At 46.0% G+C, this 22,895-nt stretch overlaps 1 protein-coding gene across 1 annotated transcript in view; it reads left to right on the forward strand.

Moving 5' to 3' along the window:
* The first annotated feature begins 1,215 nt into the window (after positions 1–1,215).
* The window catches only part of DRC8 (dynein regulatory complex subunit 8), a 349,436-nt gene continuing 327,756 nt past the window's right edge, over positions 1,216–22,895 (forward strand). The window contains exon 1 of the mRNA XM_085611461.1: positions 1,216–1,345. Within this exon, the coding sequence (XP_085467587.1) occupies positions 1,321–1,345 (25 nt within the window). The 5' untranslated portion in view covers positions 1,216–1,320. The remainder of the gene's footprint in view (positions 1,346–22,895) is intronic.

Consider the following 22,895-nt stretch of genomic DNA (forward strand, 5'->3'; position numbering starts at 1 on the left):
CTGAGCTTCAGTCCAATGAACTTCTTGATCAACGAAGGGAGTGCTCCACAGACTACTCGAAGATCTGCTGTGTAATCAGGCTGATTGCTGCATGACACCCAGTCTCTGGGAGGTAAAGGGACATCACCTGAAGTCTGCACAACTTGCTGGCGAAGTGGAAGATCTGCCTAGCACCTAGAAGCCTGCCCGCTCAGCAAGAGAAGAAGAGATCCTGGCCCTGCAATAAGAGCCTATATAGGAGGAGAAGCCGGCTGTGGTCAGGGAGTAAGAACATCCAGATGTTGGTGACTAAACTTGGGAATATTATTGGGCTGCCTCCTCATGTAACTGTATAAATATTTAAAGGGCAACCGGGTATCCCTGGGAATCTGGCTACATAGTTATGAAAAAACAAGTATTCTGTTAGCATAAGTGTTATGCCTATGCTTCTATAGCCAAACAGATCTAATAAACAACTGTGCTTTTGTTTAACCATACAGAGTTGAATTTTATTTGTTTGCCCATAGAAGCATAAACGGAATCGTTGTTTTCTCATATCTATGGCTGTATAGCTTTTGCGCTCTGAGAGGTGTAGTCCGCCCACCATGAAAAATGTTCTCACAAAAAGAGATCGTCTGCCCGCCTGCTTCCCGCGGATGTCATGCTATGGTCTTGCAGGATCATCCTTAGGACAGTGATCCTGTGGACAGCTCCCCTACCAGCTCCTTACTCTTCTTTAAAGTTCATCTGGAATCTTCCTGAACTCTTGCATTTACTCGCTTCAGTGGACGTGCACTCCAAACCACTTCCTGCAGGCACAGCCAATAATTTTAAACTAGGCGTTGGCATCAGTGTCCGTTTACCACACCTTTGCATTACTTTCATAGACATGATGACATGCTGGCTTAGCTTGAAGTTTATATTAATATTCAATGCAGGAGATTGCTATTTTCAAGTGAGAGTTTAATGCGGGAAACATAGTCCTCCCAAACGACATACATGATTGGATAGGATCAGTAATTTGTCAGAGGGCTGATACAATTTTCACTTTTCGCATAATACGGGCCAACTAGCTCTAAAATCTGTGAGATCGTTATTTATACTTCTGTGGACCTGCGGCTGAAAAAGACGTTATGGCACTGACACTGCCTTTGTCTCATGTAATCTTAAAGTTTTGGAAGTTTCCGTATGTTAAAAGGCGCGAGGAGACGAGCTTGCGCGCGCAGCCACCAGATCCCCAGCCACCGTCTATGTTTATGCTCGGAGGCTGCGGCTTCCCTTCACCATAGCAACCCATTGCTTCTCCCAGCACACGGCCTCAAAACAGAAAACACAAGCAACATGGCGGACGAGAAGGATGTGGCAGGTGAGTGGAAGGCGCTCAAGACAGACTAGTATACTGGAACGGCTTCTGGGTGGGGTGCCAGGGTACTCGGCCTTTCAGGGCATTGGCGTGTCTACTCTCAGTTCGAAATGGCAAGTTTCCGTCTGCAACTACTCCTGTCCGGTAGCTGGCGATCGCTCTCTATGGGGGGTTGATCGGTGATTGGCGGCTTTTGATTGCTTTTAGTTCTCGCTTCATCGTTTAAACTAAAGAACAGTTGGTGTGGTGCCAGACCATAACACTGGCACTGGGGAAGTAAGAACTGTAAGCCCTCCAACGACTTTCCAGTCTAATTGCCCAATGCCCATAGATAATTTGATTATGTAGATAGCAGCTTTGTCCGTTTGACGAGGGGCCGAAACTCTCAAAGCTGCTGTATGTATAGGAGTGCAGTGACGGTGTTGGGGCCCAATTAAGTTTTATCAGGGAGGTGATGTATGCGAATTATCGAGTCTCTTGGAGAGGATGTGGAGTTAACGTCCTGAACCAGTCTGACAGCAGTATTATTTATTTCTAGATAACTTATTTCGATGAGTAATAAGTTGACGCTGAGGTGAAAGTCTTTTTATGTGTGGTTAGTGTAAAAAGAAGGGAGATTTCTGTTTTGCACCCCGCCGAAGTGGACCTGCAGATAGTGTAAACGTGCAGAGTCTGCTGAGGTCTGTAAGGTATTGGATTTTGTTTTCAAGTGATGGTTTTGGATTCAAGATCCATTTGTTCTTCCAAAGATAATAAAATTGGTGTCACTTATTTACTGCGTTGTTTTATACTTCTGTGGTTGAATGATACGCCGTTACCAGACAGTGGTGAGTTAATAAAGCGATATTTATTATCAGTAAATAAGTAGGAGAAGCGGGCCCATCAGCTTGCATCCACGCAGTCCAGCTCCAACCGTCAACTGCTGTTCGGCCGAATCTTAGAATTCGAACGCATGTATGCAATCGTATTCCGGACGCTCACAACATATCATTCTAATGACAATACAATAGTAGTAATCAATGAGAAATGCATTCAAGATTACATCACCTCCTCTCCTAAAAATAATGAAATACATATGTACCAAAAACAAACTGTAAAGACGAAGCGTCAAAGGATTTAACTTAAGTAAGTTTATTACTTAGAATAACGACACACTCAACCGGAGGCGGAGTGCGACTGGTACATCCAAACGTTAAAGTCAACTGTCATACATGCCAACTGTCAACTGTCCTAGAATATCCAGCTGTCAACATTCCAGCCGGGAAGTGCCACGCGCAGGAGGGAGGGGCGCGCGTGGAACGTAAACAAGGTGACGCACTACTCTGTAACATCGTAACACATCTCCCCCTCATGGAAAGGGTTATAAGTAAAAAAACGAATATAAGGGAACATCTTGGATGAGGAGAATAACAACCCGCTATTCACACACAAAGTCTTTGTATTTACTAGGCTTAGTCACAACGCGCCCACATCTACTTGTGGTTGCATCTTCTTCCGTATTGATCGTCTCCAATTTTGGTTCCAGATTGGTTTCAAGTGTACTATTTAGATCAGTTAGACTTCCAGGTGTGCTGGCATCAGGAGCGCACCTTACTCCGCTTGTTTCAACAGCTTCCAGTTCACTCTCCAACTCAATGTCACTACCATGACTCACAGAAGCTCCTGATTCACTCGTGGTGGCATCACAGTTCGCACCTATGGTCTCCACAACTTCATTTCCCTGTCCATCTGTACTGTTTTGTCCCTTTTGTTGCTGTTGCATGTGATCATCTTCTTCCTCTGAATCCGTAAAATTCAAATCGACTCGACTCGTCATATCTATTTCTTCACTTTTTCCTTCCTTCTCCATGTTCATTTTACTTATTGTTCCATTAGTAGACATATGCACCCTTTTACAAACAGATATAGCAGAGGCATGCCATACTTTTCCGTCACCAAGTCGTGCCGAATTGCAATATACTTCTTTCACTTCCAATGGGTTAGAGAACCTGTTTTGTCCTTTGGTTACGTTTCCGCTCTTCCTTACTCTCACCCAGTCCCCTACTTTCAGGTTGATTTCTTTGCAGTTGTGTTTTTTGTCATATTGTCCTTTACTCTGTTCCTTTGACTCTTGCATCTTCTTCCTTACACTTTCTACAGACCAATCTGATTTCCTTGCGTTTTGTAACCAACCAATATTGTCTTTTGAAATGGGGGTTCTTCCTCTCAGCATTTCAAATGGGCTTACCATGGTTTTTTCTCCAGGAGTAATCCTGTAGCTCCATACCATTTTTCCCAATTCCTTTCTCCAGCATTTTCCATTATTGTTGGCCAACTGGATGATGCCTTTTATCACCCTATTAAACCTCTCTATGGCTCCGTTTCCCGCTGGATGGTAAATGCTTGTAGTTTTGTGTTTTATTCCTTTTCTGTTTACAAATTTTTTGAAAACGTCGGACATGAACTGACTGCCATTGTCACTGACAATAACCTTTGGTATGCCTTCCCTACTGAATATTTTGTCCAAGAACTTGACAATATCCGTTGCATCCACTTTCCTGCAGACCTTAATTTCTGGCCATTTTGAGAAATGGTCTATTAGGGCCAGAACATACATTTGTTCATCCTGCCATCTCACTGGACCCATTACATCTACGCCAACTCTTTCCCAAGCCATGTTGGGGCATTCTAACGGTTGTAAGGTAGGCCTTAAGACATGTTGGGATTTGTCCGAATTTTCGCAGGGTACACAATTCCTCACAGCTCTTTCAATCTGTATGTCACACCCCGGCCACCAATACCAGCTTTTTATTCTCTGTTTAGTTTTATTTATGCCGAGATGTCCCTCATGGCATAAATCAATAAGTCTTTTCCTTAAAGTTGTGGGAGGTATCACTTTGCCTTGTCTTAATGCCAATTCGTTTTCTATAGATAGCTCATTCCTTAATTCCCAATAGGCTCGCATTTCTTCCGTCATGTTACTCTTCTTTGGCCATCCTTCCACAATACGTTTCTTTACCTCTTCTAATGTTTCATCTTTTTCATATTCTTCTTTCCATGCTTCTTTGGTTATACTTGGGAATTCCTCACTTACACTGGCAACACATAGTTCTTCTTCCACTTCCGTTTTTCCTTCGTTGTGCAAAGGCAAACGACTTAGGAAATCCGCTACGACGTTCTTTGATCCTGGCAAATATTGCACTTCATAATTGTAATCCAACAATTTGATTGACAATCTTGCTAATCTCGGAGATGCATTAAATAATCCCTTTACTGTGAGCACCTTCGTAAGGGGTTTGTGGTCACTCCTTAAAATTATTCTTTTTCCCCATATGTATTGTCTGTAATGGTCCAGTCCCGATGCACACGCCAGGGCTTCTCGCTCAATTACGGAATACTTCTCTTCCGTTTGTGTTAGAGAACGGGATGCAAAGGCAATTGTGACCTCCTTACCATCAGATTCCACTTGGGATAATACTGCTCCAATGCCCTTTCCGCTTGCATCTGTGGTGACTACACATTGTAAATCATTATCAAAACCTTGAAGGGGTGGAGCGTCGCATATTTCTTTTTTTAGGGTTTTGAAACTGTTTTCACAGTCTTGCGACCACTCAAATTTGATTTTATTTTTTAGAAGGGTTCTAATACAGTGTGTTTTCATCGAGAAATTTTTAACAAATTTAGAATAGTATTCCACTAGGCCTAGGAACGCTCTTAGTTCCTCTTTATTCTGAGGAACAGGTGCATCCTTGATGGCTTTGATCAATTCTTTCTTGGGTTTAACTCCATCCTTGGTGATTTCATGTCCTAAGTATGTTACGGAGTTTTTGCTAAACTTACACTTCCTGTATTCCGCCGTTAATCCTCCTTTCTCGATGATTTTCAGAACTTGTTCCAATTGTTTGTCATGGTCTTTCTTGTTTTTTCCCATTATGAGGATATCGTCCTGGAAAATGAGTATGTTCTTTATTCCCTTGAACAATTCGTGCATAAGTCTTTGAAATAGTGCAGCTGCGGATGCTAGACCGAATGGAACTCTTTTGAATCTAAAGCACCCAAAAGGCGTAATAAACGTCGTGAGGTGTCTGCTCTCTGGATGTAGAGGTACCTGGTGGTATGCAGCTGCCAAATCAATGGTTGAAAATACAGTCATGCCCTTAGTAAGGGACAACATCTCGTTTATTTTTGGTAAAGGGTACTGGTCTATCAGAATGTTTTTGTTGAGGTCGCGCAAATCAATGCATAATCTTAATTTTTTGTTGGCCCTTCTTGCGACCACCAGTGGCGCGACCCACTCTGATGATTCAGTAGTCTCAATTATTTCAGCTTCTAATAGCTTGTTTATTTCTGTTTCAACTTCTTGTCTTAGAGACAATGGTATCTGTCTTACTTTATGTAGACAAGGTTCCGCTCCTTCTTTCAATCTTATTATATGTTGGAACCCCTTTAGTTTTCCTATTTTCCATTAAATACTTTAGGAAACTTTTCTACTAAATCACAGTCCTCCTGTAGCGTTATCAAGACAGGTTCAGCGCTATTCGGATTGAGAGTTATTCCAAGTTTACCCTGATCTCTCCATCCAAGTACTGAAGGACCATTAATTGCTACATATAATTTGCTGTTGGTTTCTCTTTCTTTGAATGCAAATTTTAGTTCCTTAAACCCCATAAGCTCTATTGGTTCACCTGTGAATGTCTTAAGGCTGATATCAGGTTCCTTTAACTGTTTTCCTACCTTGCTCTTAAACTTCTCTTTCCATACTTCACGGTTAATTATTGTACACGGTGACCCAGAATCCGCTACAATATTAATACTCACGCCTCCAATTTCGACCAAGCAGGTTGGTTTTTTTTTCTTGTACTTCTCCTCCTCCTCTATTTTAGTTTCCTCATTAATTTCCATTACACACAAATTGTACACAGACTCGTCTGAAGATTCTTGCTCGGACTCTTCTTCATCTTCGTCCTCTACAAATTTCACCTTCTCTTTTCCCTTCCTTTTGCATGATTTTTGGAAATGGCCAATGATTCCACATTGTGAACATTTATTGTTCCTTGCTGGGCATTTCCAGTCATTTGCCAGATGTTTTCCGCTACCACAACGGTAACACCTCAATTGTTCAAACTGACTTGCATTTCCTTTGTATCTAGGTAAGTCCTTCATTTTATTCTTTGAATATATTTTTTTACTACTTATCTTTGCCACAACGCTGGTTTCTTCCAATTTATTCTTCCCTTCGTTAATTACTTCCTTTGCACATCTTCCGGTTAATTCTGCCTTCTTTACTACTTCAATTACTTGGAGGAGTGGTTTTTCACCTTTCGCCCACAGAGCATCTTGTATATTAGAATTCGCTGCGCACATGACAATCTGGTCTCTTATTAAATCATCATGCATATTTTCAAATTTGCATGAAAGTGCCAAGTTCTTAAGTGCAGACACATAGTCATCGATGCTTTCATCTTTCCCTTGTTTCCTTCTGTAGAATTTGTACCTGTGTACAGCAACACATACTGTTGGCTTATAGTAACCATCTAAATCCTCCATAGCCTCATCGTACACTTTTCTATCACCATCTGTTCTTGTTTTCTTTGTGATATTGTTATATACTGTCAAACCACCTGCACCCAAACAACGTAACAAGATTTTTTTCTTTTCTTCCTGTTTAAGTGGTTCATCCTCCTTGTCAAATGTTGATATATAATTGCAAAAATACTCCTTCCAATTCTCCCATTTAACACTTGGTACACCAGTACCTTTTAAAAATCCTTCTGGTGGCTGCAGATTGTATACATTGCTAGATGCCATGGTAACTACCTTATATCTTTTTTTTTTTCCTTATTTATAATATTTCTCCAATCAAAATTTGTGTAAACCCTTTTGTTTCACAAAATACTTAAACCTGTGTGTTGTGTACACTTTCGCTGGAGTTCCGTTTAAAAAAAACGCTATTATTCCAAAGTTCCAGCTGATCGTAATGTAATTCAAGTCAATTTCTGCCTCAAAACCTGTTGCCGGCGTTACACTTCCTGAATAAAATGGCGGCACGTCGGTTTCCTGTGCGTGACTGCACCCAGAGCTAGACCACTAACAGAATACTCACTTCCGCTAGCTTCGGCGTCACGACGTTCTATCTTGAACGCCCAAAGTCTGTGGTAAATTCTTCACTCTTTACAACTCGACCATTTGCACCTCCAGATAATGTTTGAAGAATGCTTCGGTGAGTTTGCTGAATTTTACTTTAACGTAACAAGTCTCTACTCACACGCCTTCGTCGTTTTCTTTTTTTCCTCTCGGAGCGTCGTAAATAGTTCTGTCACGTAAATCCACAAAATCCAGCTGATCATCAAATGGATTACTGCCTCTTTGACAATGTCTACTGTAATCCCATGGGTAGTTCCTTCGGCAAATATTTTCTTTCCTTACTATGCTTTTTCAACAAAATTCCTTTTCTTTTCGTAAATAATACTACTTAATAGTAGTTCTTCGTCACCTTCTTAGTTTTTTTTCCCAGTTTGTTGTTAAAATTCACTTATTTCATTTTCATCACATCCGTTGCACTTCTGACCCGTTTTCTTCTTCTTTTACATCATTTCCCCAATCTCTTACTTGTGGGTTCTTCTGTGTGTCGCTCACCATCACTCGTCGCCAAATTGTAAAGACGAAGCGTCAAAGGATTTAACTTAAGTAAGTTTATTACTTAGAATAACGACACACTCAACCGGAGGCGGAGTGCGACTGGTACGTCCAAACGTTAAAGTCAACTGTCATACATGCCAACTGTCAACTGTCCTAGAATATCCAGCTGTCAACATTCCAGCCGGGAAGTGCCACGCGCAGGAGGGAGGGGCGCGCGTGGAACGTAAACAAGGTGACGCACTACTCTGTAACATCGTAACACAAACATCCAATAATAAATATAATAAATATACAAAACGTGCGCAAAAACAATCAATAAATGCACCGAATACAGTAACTGACTAACGCACAAAGCATGCATCCTGTAAATATCCTAGTTTTTTGGACACACGACCCCATCTAGTAGTGAAGACTACATCATGAACGTCAAGTTCCTCATCGTTCTGATTGTGTTTTAGAGGCATGTCCTCTTGATTAGACTCAATTTACAGCCAAATCTGAAGAACCTAAGGAAGATAAATTTACCTCTTCTTGTTGAGAACTACACATAACATCAGTATCCTGTGAAACAATTTTGCTGCAAAACACCGCAAGGAAATAAACTATCTCCTGGAATTCTCAGTTTTTGCATTATAACATCTTTTTGAAAATCACAAAGTGGAATTAAGTTCCTTTTGGACCATTAAAATGAAATTCAACTTTAGATTTTCTAGATCTCATATTTTTTAGCATTGCCCAAGTTCCGATAACAATCTCTTTGTTACTTAACGGTCGAGTTTGATCATGGTACTTTTTCGTTTTGTTCTGTGAATCTTCAACTATTAATCTGAGTTTATCCAGATCTACATGCTCCTGTACACTTCTGGAGGGTGCTTTTCCATCCAACCAAGTAGGCTAGACGCCAGTAAGAAGAATCCTACCCCTCAGCAACGAGAAAGGAGTACCCCAGTGTTAGACCTGTCAGCCCTTTGGGTGGTCCCTCCTCATCATTATTTATTTTGTCCCACTTTTGCCTCAAACCCTGTTTGAATTTTTCCTTTTTTTGGGAACCACCAGACTTTTTAGTGTTGCTGCAGATTCAGGGAGCCATTTTAGCTACCCCTGAAACTTCTGTCTGAGGGCCTGGAGCACAAAATGGTGGCCACCTGTGACATCACCAGCATCCACTGGAACCTACCAGCACCTTCCAGAACATTCCAGAACCCTGTGACAGTTGGAGGCGGTTTAGAATGTTGGGAAGCTAAGACAGAGAGTTGGCAGTTGGAGCTGGCAGTTGGCACCTGACTGGTGAGGAGTGAGCAGCAAAAACGTGAAGGAGGAAGGAGTGAAGCAGCAGGGGTGGAAACTTGTGCCTGGAGTGGGGTCCATAAACCCACCCTTGATACTAGTCCCTACTGACGGAGCCCAGCCTAGAGCCCTGTGTGGGAAGAAGTCAGAAAAACCATCCTGAGGACCTGGACAGCAGGAACAGGCCTTAGAAACAAGAGAACAGCAAGATCCTGTCCTGGAAGCTGGTTTCCCTGAAGTCCGACGTCGAGTAGCCTAAGACCTGGAGCCCGAGGTGGAGAAGCGGCGCTGACTGGAAAAGCAGACGTCGTACCCGGAGCCGCCAGAGGTCGAGAGAGGGCGCCGTCAGAGGTCGTGAGGAATACCAGAGGTCGAGGAGGAAGTCACCTGAGGTCGAGTGAGCGGCATCATCGGAGGAGTGAAGTCCGCCCTCCGGAGTCGTCGGAGACCGAGGTGAAGGGTAACGGAGGTCGGGAGTGAGGATCGCACTCCGGAGTCGCCGGAACCTGTGAGAATCGTGCCGGAGGTCGGGAGTGGAGGTCGCACTCCGGAGTCGCCGGAAACCTGTGAGGAGCACCGGAGGTCGGGAGTGAGGATCGCACTCCGGAGCCGCCGGAAGTCGACATCGAGGCAAGGCCGGCCGACGTCATCGAAGCCGAGGTCGCCATCGGACCGGAGCCGCCCGAAGTCGACATCGAGTAAGACTGCCCGACGCCATCGAATCGGAGGTCGAGATCGAACTGAGGCCGCTGACATCGAGACCGGATCCGCCTGCCGGCGTCGTCAAAGAACTGACATTGTGCCGAGGCCGCCGACATCGAACCGGAACCGCCTCACGGCATCGATACGACTCCAGCGGCGTCGGAGCATCAGAAAAAGGGCAGTAAGTGGAGTAGAGGGCGCCTAAGGCCCTGTGGAGACCTGAGAGACTGCTCTAAGGGGCTAGGGAGGTGTTGGAACCAACCTGACTGTGCCAGGGATGAACTGGGACTAATCTAGAGAGGCTGTGTGGAGAGAGTGAGCCAGGTCTCTGGTATTTTCCCCCTTTATCTACCTCAGTTTAGGCCTCAGCCTTGACCAAGCCAGGGAGTAGACACCCCCAAGCCTTCCACACCCCCACAAGCTGTGCCTGGGCCAAATCAGCCCTTAGGAATTCAAAAGTGATCTGAATCCACTGTCAGCTTTTAAGTATTTATTAGGGGCACTGTATTTATTGTATTTAACCTATTTATTGTTCCACTGTATTTATTGGTCCACAGTATTTATTGATGCACAATATTTATTGGTTACAGTATTTATTGCCTCAGAATATTTAATTGCCTGTCTGTATTGCACTTTTATTTATGCCTTCAGTATTTATGATCACCCCTATTTATTGAATCATTAAGCCAGTATTTATTTGTCCTGCACTTTCTAAAAAGTTTGTATATTGTGATTGTTATTTATTTTCTCCAATCAGCAACTAAGAGAAAAAGAAGATAAAGAAAGTTATTTTCATAATTTTTACGGTGTAGAGTCGTTTTTGGAACGGATGCACGCATGGTTATTGTTTGGGTATGTTGTATGCTTAGCACGGAGCCTGATTCCTGACCACTCGAGCCAAGCTACCACAGTGTGTCCGGGAGACCACCACCACCCCTTCTAGTGTGGGAGTGGGTTTCCAACATAAATTGGTGTTCAGTGGTGGGATAGAGCTGTGCCTACGCATACTCAACAATAACTGTGGGTAGTCCATAGGCCTACACCGGGAGTTTTCTCAAAAGCGGCCTTCCTAATTGTGGGTTTTTGTTTTTTTCCAAATTTACTCTGGTGGTGGGAGGAGGTATTATTAAAGGTACCCCCCTGCATAGTTACTGCACAAAGACCTGTCCTCTAACCTGAGTGGGCAAGATGGAGTTTGTACTAGAAAATCTAGAAACGTACACTGTGGCCCAACTCAGGGAGTTTTGCCAGCGGGAGGGGGTGTACTGTCCCCCAGGAGCAAAGAAGGGTGCACTCCAAACCAGCTTAAGGGCTTGGGGGGAGGCACGCCGAGAAAGCAAGGCTGAGGAGGAAGACAGGGATGGAGAGCCTGACCCCGAGGGGGCTGAGATGTACCAACCTGAGGTGGGGAACCTGTCAGCAGGGCCCAGAACCATTTCTAGGAAGGGCAGCAGTGCCTCTAGCGGTGGCTTGTCTGAGGTGGAGTTAACAGACCGGAGGGAGAAAAGACAGCTCACATGGGACTTAGCAAGGCTGGAGAAGGAGAAGGAGGAGCAGAGGATGGCCCATGAATTACGACTGAAAGAAATAGATCTTCAGATCTTGAGAATCTGGGCACAACCTGTTCCTAATGGTGGCAGCCAAACCCAAGAGATCACCAGGGAACCTAAACCATACCTGCCAAAGGACATAGTAGCTAGCTATGGAGTGGGCGACGATATCGCCAAGTGGCTAGCGGCCTATGAGGTCTCATTGAGGGCCCATGGGGTTCCAGAGAAGTACTGGGGAGGGGGATTGTACAAGTACATGCCTCCAGCGGGTAGGGATGCTTTATTGGCCCTCGAGGAGGATGAGCAGACCCACTACCCCACCATGAAACTGGCGCTCATCAGAAAGTTTGGACTAACACCTGAAAAGTACAGACAGAAGTTCAGGGGTAGTCACAAGCTGGGCACGCAGAATTGGGTGGACTTCCTGGACTATGCGAAGAAGGCAATGGAAGGTTGGATTCAGGGCAGTGAAGTGAGGAACTACGAGGGGTTGTTTGACCTGGTACTGAAGGAACACCTGCTCGAGAAATGTTTCCCTGAACTGCGGCAACACCTGGTGGATAGCAAGCTGACCAGTCCCCGGAAGCTTGCTGAGGAGGCGGACATTTGGGCTAGTACCCGGGTGTCCACGAGGGGGACTGGAGGGGATACTCAAAAGGCCGGACAGGGCGCCCCCCAGAAGAAAGAGGGAGGGGAAAAGAAAAAGGAGTTCTCCAAAGGCCCCCAAAATAACTTCCAAGGGAAGGGAACAGGATTCACCCCTAAGGCTAACCCGCCCAGAAACCCTAATCCTGGCCAGAGTCAGCAGCCAAGGGTTGTCCATTGCTACGAGTGCGGTGGCGTTGGACACTATAAAGGAGATCCGAAGTGCCTGAAACGACCACCCCCTCCCACTGGAGGAAAGACCCCCGGAGTAGCTAGTGTAGTGCTCGGGGAGGAGATGCCCTTAACTAAGGGAAGGGAGTGGGCGGGTGTCACTTTAGTGTCCCTGGGAGAACGGGAGATGGTTCCTAAGATCCAGGTGCCCGCAAATACCGCAAAGTATGGGCAGTGGGTCACCATCAACGGCCAAAGAGGGGAGGCTCTGAGAGACACAGGAGCCAGTATGACTATGGTGCGTAGCCAACTGGTGTCTCCAGAGCAGGTAATTCCCGATGTACTCCACCCAGCCGCGATGGCTGACGGCAGAACAGGCCACTATCCAGTGGCCGAGGTTCCCTTTGAATGGGGGGGGGTGGCAGGTTCACTTCGAGTTGCCATAAGCCCTGCCGTGCCAGTCGATTGTCTGCTGGGGAATGACATGGAGCACAACGCTTGGAAGGAGGTGGAATACCGGACTCACACCGAGATGCTGGGTACACCTGACTGGGCCTGTGTTAGCACAAGGTCCACGACTACCCGAAGAGGGAGTTCGTTTCGGCAGGAGCCTGGAACAAAGGCCCAGCCAGCTGCCAGTCAAGGGAAGAACCGAGGACAGGAGGAGCCTGCCTCGGCGTCCCCACCCCGTAGGACGGATAGGCCACCGGAGGTGGTGGACCAGGAGTCTGCGGTGGGGGACGTTACCAACCTGGAGGACCTACCCATCCCGGCCGAGTGGCACGTGGAGGGAGGCCCGTCCAGGGAGGAATTCTGCCAGGGCCAGAGGGAGTGCCCTACCCTTGAGGGGCTGAGGCGACAGGCCGAAGCCCAGGCAGCAGGGAACGTTGAAGGGAACTACAGTGTTTTACTGGGAGGATGGCCTCCTCTACAGTGAACCCAAGGCACCCCTACACGGATCGTCACGAGCCTTGGTAGTCCCTCAACGTTATCGAGCCTTCCTTCTGGAGTTGGCTCACGAGATACCATTGGCAGGACACCTGGGACAAGACAAGACCTTCGCCCGTCTTGTCCCACACTTTTATTGGCCTCAGATGAAAGTGTCGTCCGATACCTACTGCCGGACATGTGTGTCTTGCCAAGCCAGTGGGAAAACAGGGGTGAAGCTGAAAGCTCCCCTGGAACCACTTCCTGTCGTTAGCACCCCCTTTGAAAGGGTGGGCATCGACATTGTGGGTCCATTAGATCCGCCGACTACAGCTGGTCACAGGTTTATCCTGGTTCAGGCGGATCATGCCACACGGTACCCAGAGGCAATACCTCTGAGGACCATAACAGCACCTGTTGTGGCAAGGGCCCTGATGGGAATCTTTACCCGAGTGGGTTTTCCCAAGGAAGTTGTGTCCGACAGGGGGACCAACTTCATGTCAGCGTATATGCGGGCAATGTGGAAGGAGTGTGGAGTGACATACCGGTTCACAACTCCTTACCACCCCCAGACCAATGGTCTGGTGGAAAGGTTTAACAAAACCTTGAAGGGCATGATCAGAAGTCTGCCTGAAAGCCTGCGGAGGAAATGGGACGTCCTCCTACCCTGTTTACTTTTTTCCTACAGGGAAGTGCCACAGAAGGGAGTGGGCTTCAGCCCCTTCGAGCTTCTGTATGGGCACCCTGTACGTGGACCTCTCAACCTGGTGAGAGACGGATGGGAAAGAACTCCCAGAAAGCTTCCCCAGGATGTGGTGAGCTACATGCTGGCCTTCCGGAGCCAAATGGCTAAGTTGTGGAAGCAAGCTTCTGACAACTTGGAAGCCAGCCAAGTAGTGATGAAGGCGTGGTATGACCACAATGCTCACCCGGTGGAGTTGGAGCCTGGCCAGAAGGTGTGGGTGATCGAACCAGGAGAGCTTAGTGCCCTCCAGGATCGCTGGTCAGGACCCTTTGAGGTGTTGGAGAAGAAGGGTAAGGCTACCTACTTGGTGGACCTGAAGACCCCTCGTCAGCCCCTGCGGGTGCTGCATGCTAACCGCCTCAAACCCCACCACGAGAGGCCCGAAGTCATCTTGATGATGGTGACTGACGGAGGAGAGGACGTGGAAAGCGAGCCTCTCCCTGATTTGTTTGCGTCTCAAGAGAAGGATGGGTCGGTGGAGGGAGTGATTCTCTCCCCATCTCTAACTCCTGAACAGCAGGAGGACTGTCGCCAGGTCCTGGGGCAGTACTCCTCGTTGTTCTCCCTTGTCCCGGGTAGGACTCACCTGTGCGTCCATGACGTGGACACAGGAGACAGCCCACCTGTGAAGTCCAAGATCTACCGGATGTCAGACAAGGTGAAGGCCAGCATTCATAGTGAAGTCACTAAGATGCTGGAGCTAGGAGTGATCGAACCTTCTAGCAGCCCCTGGTCCAGTCCGGTGGTGTTAGTACCAAAAGCTGCACCACCGGGTGCCCAACCAGAACTGAGGTTCTGTGTGGACTATCGGGGACTGAATTCAGTGACCAAAACTGATGCTCATCCGATCCCTAGGGCGGATGAATTGATTGACCGGCTGGGAGCTGCCCAATATCTAAGTACCTTTGACCTTACTTCTGGGTACTGGCAGATCTCTTTGACTGATGGAGCAAGGGAAAGGTCAGCCTTCTCCACGCCCAATGGCCACTACCAGTTCTGTGTGATGCCCTTTGGGCTCAAGAACGCACCTGCCACGTTTCAGCGCCTGGTAAACCAGATCCTCACCGGAATGGAGAGTTTCTCTGCTGCTTATCTGGATGACATAGCCGTCTTCAGTAACAGCTGGGAGGATCACTTGCGTCACCTGCAAGCTGTTCTCCAGGCCCTGAGACAAGCTGGATTGACGATCAAGGCCAGCAAGTGCCAGATCGGGCAGGGGTCGGTAGTGTACCTTGGACCCTTGGTGGGTAGGGGAGCGGTGCAACCCCTTCAGGCGAAGATCGAGGCCATCATGGCCTGGAAACCCCCCAAGACACAGACTGAGGTCCGAGCATTTTTGGGCCTCACGGGATACTACCGCCGCTTCGTGAAGGGGTACGGTACCATCGTAGCCCCCCTCACGGAGCTCACGTCCAAGAAACAACCTCGACGGGTAGTCTGGACGGAGGCTTGTCAGCAAGCCTTTGAGAGATTGAAGAAAGCCATGTGCGAGGCCCCGGTCTTAAGGGCCCCAGACTTTTCCAAGGAGTTCATTGTCCAGACAGATGCATCAGAACATGGCATTGGGGCAGTGTTATCGCAACTCAACGAAGAGGGTCTGGATCAACCCGTGGTCTTCCTATCCCGGAGACTACTTCCCAGGGAACAGAAGTGGAGTGCAATAGAGCGTGAAGCCTTTGCAGTGGTATGGGCTCTGAAGAAGTTGCGGCCATACCTGTTTGGCTCGCACTTCCTAGTTCAGACCGACCACCGACCCCTTCGTTGGCTGATGCAAATGAAGGGGGAGAATCCCAAGTTGTTGAGGTGGTCTATTTCCCTACAGGGGATGGACTTTCAGGTGGAACATCGGCCTGGAGTGGACCACGCCAATGCAGACGGTCTCTCAAGGTATTTCCGCCTTAGTGATGAGAACTCCCAAGGGGTTGGGTAGCTCTCCCCACTTTCAGCTGGGGGGGACGCGTGTTAGACCTGTCAGCCCTTTGGGTGGTCCCTCCTCATCATTATTTATTTTGTCCCACTTTTGCCTCAAACCCTGTTTGAATTTTTCCTTTTTTTGGGAACCACCAGACTTTTTAGTGTTGCTGCAGATTCAGGGAGCCATTTTAGCTACCCCTGAAACTTCTGTCTGAGGGCCTGGAGCACAAAATGGTGGCCACCTGTGACATCACTAGCATCCACTGGAACCTACCAGCACCTTCCAGAACATTCCAGAACCCTGTGACAGTTGGAGGCGGTTTAGAATGTTGGGAAGCTAAGACAGAGAGTTGGCAGTTGGAGCTGGCAGTTGGCACCTGACTGGTGAGGAGTGAGCAGCAAAAACGTGAAGGAGGAAGGAGTGAAGCAGCAGGGGTGGAAACTTGTGCCTGGAGTGGGGTCCATAAACCCACCCTTGATACTAGTCCCTACTGACGGAGCCCAGCCTAGAGCCCTGTGTGGGAAGAAGTCAGAAAAACCATCCTGAGGACCTGGACAGCAGGAACAGGCCTTAGAAACAAGAGAACAGCAAGATCCTGGCCTGGAAGCTGGTTTCCCTGAAGTCCGACGTCGAGTAGCCTAAGACCTGGAGCCCGAGGTGGAGAAGCGGCGCTGACTGGAAAAGCAGACGTCGTACCCGGAGCCGCCAGAGGTCGAGAGAGGGCGCCGTCAGAGGTCGTGAGGAATACCAGAGGTCGAGGAGGAAGTCACCCGAGGTCGAGTGAGCGGCGTCATCGGAGGAGTGAAGTCCGCCCTCCGGAGTCGTCGGAGACCGAGGTGAAGGGTAACGGAGGTCGGGAGTGAGGATCGCACTCCGGAGTCGCCGGAACCTGTGAGAATCGTGCCGGAGGTCGGGAGTGGAGGTCGCACTCCGGAGTCGCCGGAAACCTGTGAGGAGCACCGGAGGTCGGGAGTGAGGATCGCACTCCGGAGCCGCCGGAAGTCGACATCGAGGCAAGGCCGGCCGACGTCATCGAAGCCGAGGTCGCCATCGGACCGGAGCCGCCCGAAGTCGACATCGAGTAAGACTGCCCGACGCCATCGAATCGGAGGTCGAGATCGAACTGAGGCCGCTGACATCGAGACCGGATCCGCCTGCCGGCGTCGTCAAAGAACTGACATTGTGCCGAGGCCGCCGACATCGAACCGGAACCGCCTCACGGCATCGATACGACTCCAGCGGCGTCGGAGCATCAGAAAAAGGGCAGTAAGTGGAGTAGAGGGCGCCTAAGGCCCTGTGGAGACCTGAGAGACTGCTCTAAGGGGCTAGGGAGGTGTTGGAACCAACCTGACTGTGCCAGGGATGAACTGGGACTAATCTAGAGAGGCTGTGTGGAGAGAGTGAGCCAGGTCTCTGGTATTTTCCCCCTTTATCTACCTCAGTTTAGGCCTCAGCCTTGACCAAGCCAGGGAGTAGACACCCCCAAGCCTTCCACACCCCCACAAGCTGTGCCTGGGCCAAATCAGCCCTTAGGAATTCAAAAGTGATCTGAATCCACTGTCGGCTTTTAAGTATTTATTAGGGGCACTGTATTTATTGTATTTAACCTATTTATTGTTCCACTGTATTTATTGGTCCACAGTATTTATTGATGCACAATATTTATTGGTTACAGTATTTATTGCCTCAGAATATTTAATTGCCTGTCTGTATTGCACTTTTATTTATGCCTTCAGTATTTATGATCACCCCTATTTATTGAATCATTAAGCCAGTATTTATTTGTCCTGCACTTTCTAAAAAGTTTGTATATTGTGATTGTTATTTATTTTCTCCAATCAGCAACTAAGAGAAAAAGAAGATAAAGAAAGTTATTTTCATAATTTTTACGGTGTAGAGTCGTTTTTGGAACGGATGCACGCATGGTTATTGTTTGGGTATGTTGTATGCTTAGCACGGAGCCTGATTCCTGACCACTCGAGCCAAGCTACCACAGTGTGTCCGGGAGACCACCACCACCCCTTCTAGTGTGGGAGTGGGTTTCCAACACCCAGTGACCGTGTGAGAAGTATTATAATATGCTCACACTTCATTTCTCTGATATTCCTCAATATCCATACCACAGGTCACAGCCGTTTGTATTCCCCTCTTTGATCAATCTATTAATCCTCTCACCTGCTCCATTGACACCAGGACTGTATAGTGCCACACAGGGGCGGCTTCTCCATTTGAGCGGAAGAGCATCGCCCCACTTAAAAATCATCACAAAGATGAAAAATAAAATGGTAATTAATTACCATTTTATTTTTTATCCCCGAGCCGAGTGTCAGCATGGGGGTGTGGCTTCTGCTGAGTGACAGAAGCATGTCACTCAACAGGGAGGAGGGTGGGCTGGTATGGCACTGTTTAAAGTGCCCATGTCTTTTTGGCCAGCTGGCTTGCGATGGCCAGCCACACATGCGCACTTTAAACGTCTCTAATCCAGCTGTCTTAAGACAGCTGGGTTAGAGACAGCCAAAGCCTCCAGAGTGCTGTGGAGCACTGGGTGAAGCCGCTCCCACCAATCCTAGGGTTGCTCTCATTCTGGTGAAAGCAGCCCTAGGATTGGCTGAGGGAGTTGCTGCTTCTGGTGTGGAAAGAAGAAGTCCAGAGCGAGGACGTCGCAGAGTTCAGGTAAGTTTTTTATTTTTTTAAATATATTATTTTAGGCGCATGCCCCTTCTTCCCCAATAGATGCCAGGTCCCTCTGGTGCCACAGTATAATGTTTTATACCTTTGTCCCTGAGAAAAGACTACATTTTTTATGAAACCAGTTGTACACCATTATCAGTTACCAATTCTAAGGGATAACCTTCCAAAACAAAGACTTTTCTCAAAAGTTCAATCGCTACTGTTATGCTTATTTCATGTACAAATTCATAATAGAACCATTTGGTAAAATAATCAGTCAGTACTATCATATACTTAAACCCTTCCAATAATTTAGAAATGGGTCCAGAAAAATCTAATGCCAATTTACTCCATGGGCAGTCTGGAAAAGCAGAAGGCCCTAATGGAGATTCCTTAATCTTCCAGTGTTTGTTGGAAAGCAAACATTCTTCACACTTTTCAACACAATCCTCCATAGAGGGTCACAAAAAATGACGCCTCAATATCTTTTTTGTGGCTGTAGTTCCCAAATGTCCGGAATGTGTTCACTTAATAATTTCAGTTTTTAGGTTCTCTGTTGGAACAAATTTACCAGCACTTAATAAAATACTAGATTCTATCATCAGCTGAGATGCCATTTGGCCAAAACAATATAAATCTCTCCATAACTGCTTGAGTGGTGGCCACCCCTTGCTAACATTATCAAACACTTTCCACAATATACCATCCTCTGTATACGCTTTGTTCCACTGCTCCTCACTAAGAGTTCCCTGACATGCATCAACTACTCCAAATACACAGACCCTTTCATTTCTTCACTCAGAGGTGATCTAGACAAACAGTCTGCACTGACATTTGTTCCCCCTGGTATGTATCTGATCTCAAAGTTGTATTCTTGCAACTTTGAAATAATACGTATCAGTCTGGAGGAGGCTGCAGTCCATCCCTTGTCACCTAGTAGATACATCAAGGGCTTATGGTCTGAAAACAAAAGAAAATTTGTTCTGCAAACGTATGTCTTATGCTTTTCAATAGCCCATGCACAATCTAATGCTTCTCTCTATCGTACTGTGTCTTTGTTTCCAACTCTGAGAGTACTCTTGAAGCAAAAGCTATAATATGTTCCTCTGTGCCCATCCTTTGGCAAAGAGCTGAATCCAGCCCTACAGCACTAGCATCAACAGATATAATACACATAGATCCATTGGGAACGGTTTTCAAAGCAGGTACATATGCAAGTATTTTTTGGATATCCTGAAACACTTTTTTTGATCACCTTCACAATTTTTTTTTCTTCAAAGTATTTTAAGGGCTCCATGAGAGTTGCATACCCATCACAAATCTAGCGTAATAGTCACTTAAACCAATATATCATTTAAGCTCCTCCTTATTTTGACGGCACTGTGCATTTCTCTTTAGTTCTTACCCATTCTGATGTTATGCAGTGACCTAAATATTCAACAGAAGTGGTTAGAAATTTGCGCTTATCACGTGATACGGTAATACCATGTTCACTTAGAATAGACAGCACTTTATCTAATATACATCAATGATTTTAGCAACAATTGAAATGTCATCCTGAAAGGCTTGCACCCCATGAACATCATTAAACAAGCAATACATTAACTTCTGAAAGATGCTAGCGGCAGGCGCTAGGCCGAATGGTAAACGTAAATACTTAAATGCCCCGAATGGAGTAATAAATGTAGTCAGTAAGTGAGATTCTTTCTTCAAAAGCACCCGATGATATGCTGCTTTGAAGTCGATATTACTAAAGTACTTTGCACCACTTAAAGTTGTCAAAACCTCATGTATTTTAGGTAGTGGGTGACCGTTCACAACTATGTTTGTATTTAACAAACGCAAATCAGCACGCAATCGATTATTGCCATTTTTTTTTTTGCTATCACCACAGCACTTACTCATTCTGCTGCATTCACAGGTTCTATGATCCAAAGGTTTCCTCAACTCTTCCCTAATACATTAAGGTACATCACGTATTTGACGCCACAGGTATAACATTCTGCTTCAACATGATCTCATGCTCAAATCCTTTTACAACACCTATTTTATCTGCAAAAACTTGGCGGTATTTGTTCAAAATAACATCCACATCATTCACATTGTCATTCTCTCTTTCCACTAACACAATTGTAACACTCATGCCCTGTCCTAACACAATACCTAATCTGCCTTAATCAATCCACCCCATAATATCCTTGCCCTTTACAGCCTCATAAATTTTGGCGTGAATCATTCTGCCACAAAAATACAATTCATCCACAAAAAATCCCAGTGTCTCAATTTCTGTGGCCCCATTAGCCACGCTCTAATGTCAGTTTTCATGATTTGCAAATTTTTCCATAAAGATGTAAACATTACTTCCGACAACAGTGTCACAGATGAACCAGAATCCACCATGATTTTCAAATCAACCTTACCAATTTTCACAGTACAATATGGTCATTCTTGCTAGCAACTTTACAAGCATACTGGTTCACATTCACTGTCAGAATAGTAGTCGCTGAAATATTGCCAATTTCCTGATGCTCAGTATTGACAATTTCCTGTTGCTCGACCTCAGATATGCAACTTATTTTAACACCACTTCTCATACTCTTACAAACTTTCATAAAGTGTCCCACTTTATTGCATATGTTGCATCTTTTCCCTTGTGCTGAACATCTTACATTATTACCCAAATGGTAGCGCGAGTCACATGTAAAAGACGCGCCACTGCATAACACGGCATTACTGCTTTTACCTGCATGCTGTACTTTCTAACCACACTTACATTAACACTCTGATTTTATAGACACAGCATTTTCCAATATTTTAACATATTTAACTGAATGTTCAATACCATTCACTATTTTTACTGTACCATCCAGAGTGATATTAGTACAGCAGAATAAATGCTTTTGTACTTTCTGTATATGGCAATTCAATACAAATTGATCCCTAATAAATTGGTCCACAGAGTTTTCAAATTTGTTTGTACTAGCTAGAATTCTTAGGGCAGGAACATATTGATCAACGGATTCTCCAGGGTCTTGTTTACGATAATAGAAATGGAAACACTCTTGTACGATACTGGGTTCTTCTGAGAAATGCCGTGATTGTCTCTTTTCAGCTTCAATGAAGACATTCCAATCACCTGAATCCTCACTAGGCGGTTGTATCTCTGGTAAATGGTCAAATATTTTCTGTCCTTCATTCCTAAACAGTTGAACAGTAGGGCTAATTTCCTTACCGGTAAATAACCACCAGCATCTATGGCTGTCAAATAGATTTGAAAAGCCCGGAACCATCTTTTCCATTCCAACACAGGTTTCCCAGGATTCACTAAAAAATATGGAGGTTGTTGTACATGTTCGCTACAAGCCATAATGACTATAATATGTTTTATAATGAGTGCAAGAAAAACTATGAAAATTATAATAGTACAGTCAAAAATAATTATCAGTACCTGTTTCTAAAGTTTACTAGACGCAATAACCTTGCAATGACAGCTACTAAAATTCAACGCAGCCAGGATGCAGCCACAGCACACTGTCACAGCCAATAATTGCACACAAGCTTTATCTTACCAATAAAGCACACACTGCTGCCAAAATCAGACCACTCACTCAGGCGCTCGTGTGATAAGCGCTCGCACTTCACAGATTGATCTTAATGTTGTCGCACAATAAAGCCCGTCAAATGACGTGTAATCAAACGCTAACGTGCATCTAACCAGAGGTCAGCAATACTTCTAAATGGCCTCCAAAGTGTTGTGTGCATCTTTCCGTCACACAAACACTGGCCCATAGCTGCAGACAGCTGGAACAGCTGCTCCCAAGATGGCCACCAACCAGGTGACGTTGCCTGACGTGTCCCAGGCGTTGCCTGGTGCCGGATGCCTTGTTTACACACACGCCAACGGCCTGACGTGTAATGCAGATTGCCAGGGCCAGGTATGTCACAACAGTGTCTGTAATGAGGAAGCCCAAATCTGCAGCAATCTAGACGTGAAACTCCTCCAGAGAGCTCCACGGGAACTCCTTTTAAGTATTCCTCTGGGTAGTAAGGATTACCGCAACCGTTACTCGAAACACCGCTTACTTCAGTGAGCCGATGAGCCGCTTCTACCACTCACACCGATCATCGTCATTATGTGGTAGAATGATTTGCTATTACCAGACAGTGGTGAGTTAATAAAGCAATATTTATTATCAGCTTGCATCCAAGCAGTCCAGCTCCAACCGTCAACTGCTGTTCGGCCGAATCTTAGAGTTAGAACTCATGTATGTAATCGGATGCCAAAACGCTCACAACATAACATTCTAATAACAATACAATAGT

The sequence above is a fragment of the Triturus cristatus genome, chromosome 6 (assembly GCF_964204655.1).
Source record: "Triturus cristatus chromosome 6, aTriCri1.1, whole genome shotgun sequence".
Lineage (NCBI taxonomy): Eukaryota > Metazoa > Chordata > Amphibia > Caudata > Salamandridae > Triturus > Triturus cristatus.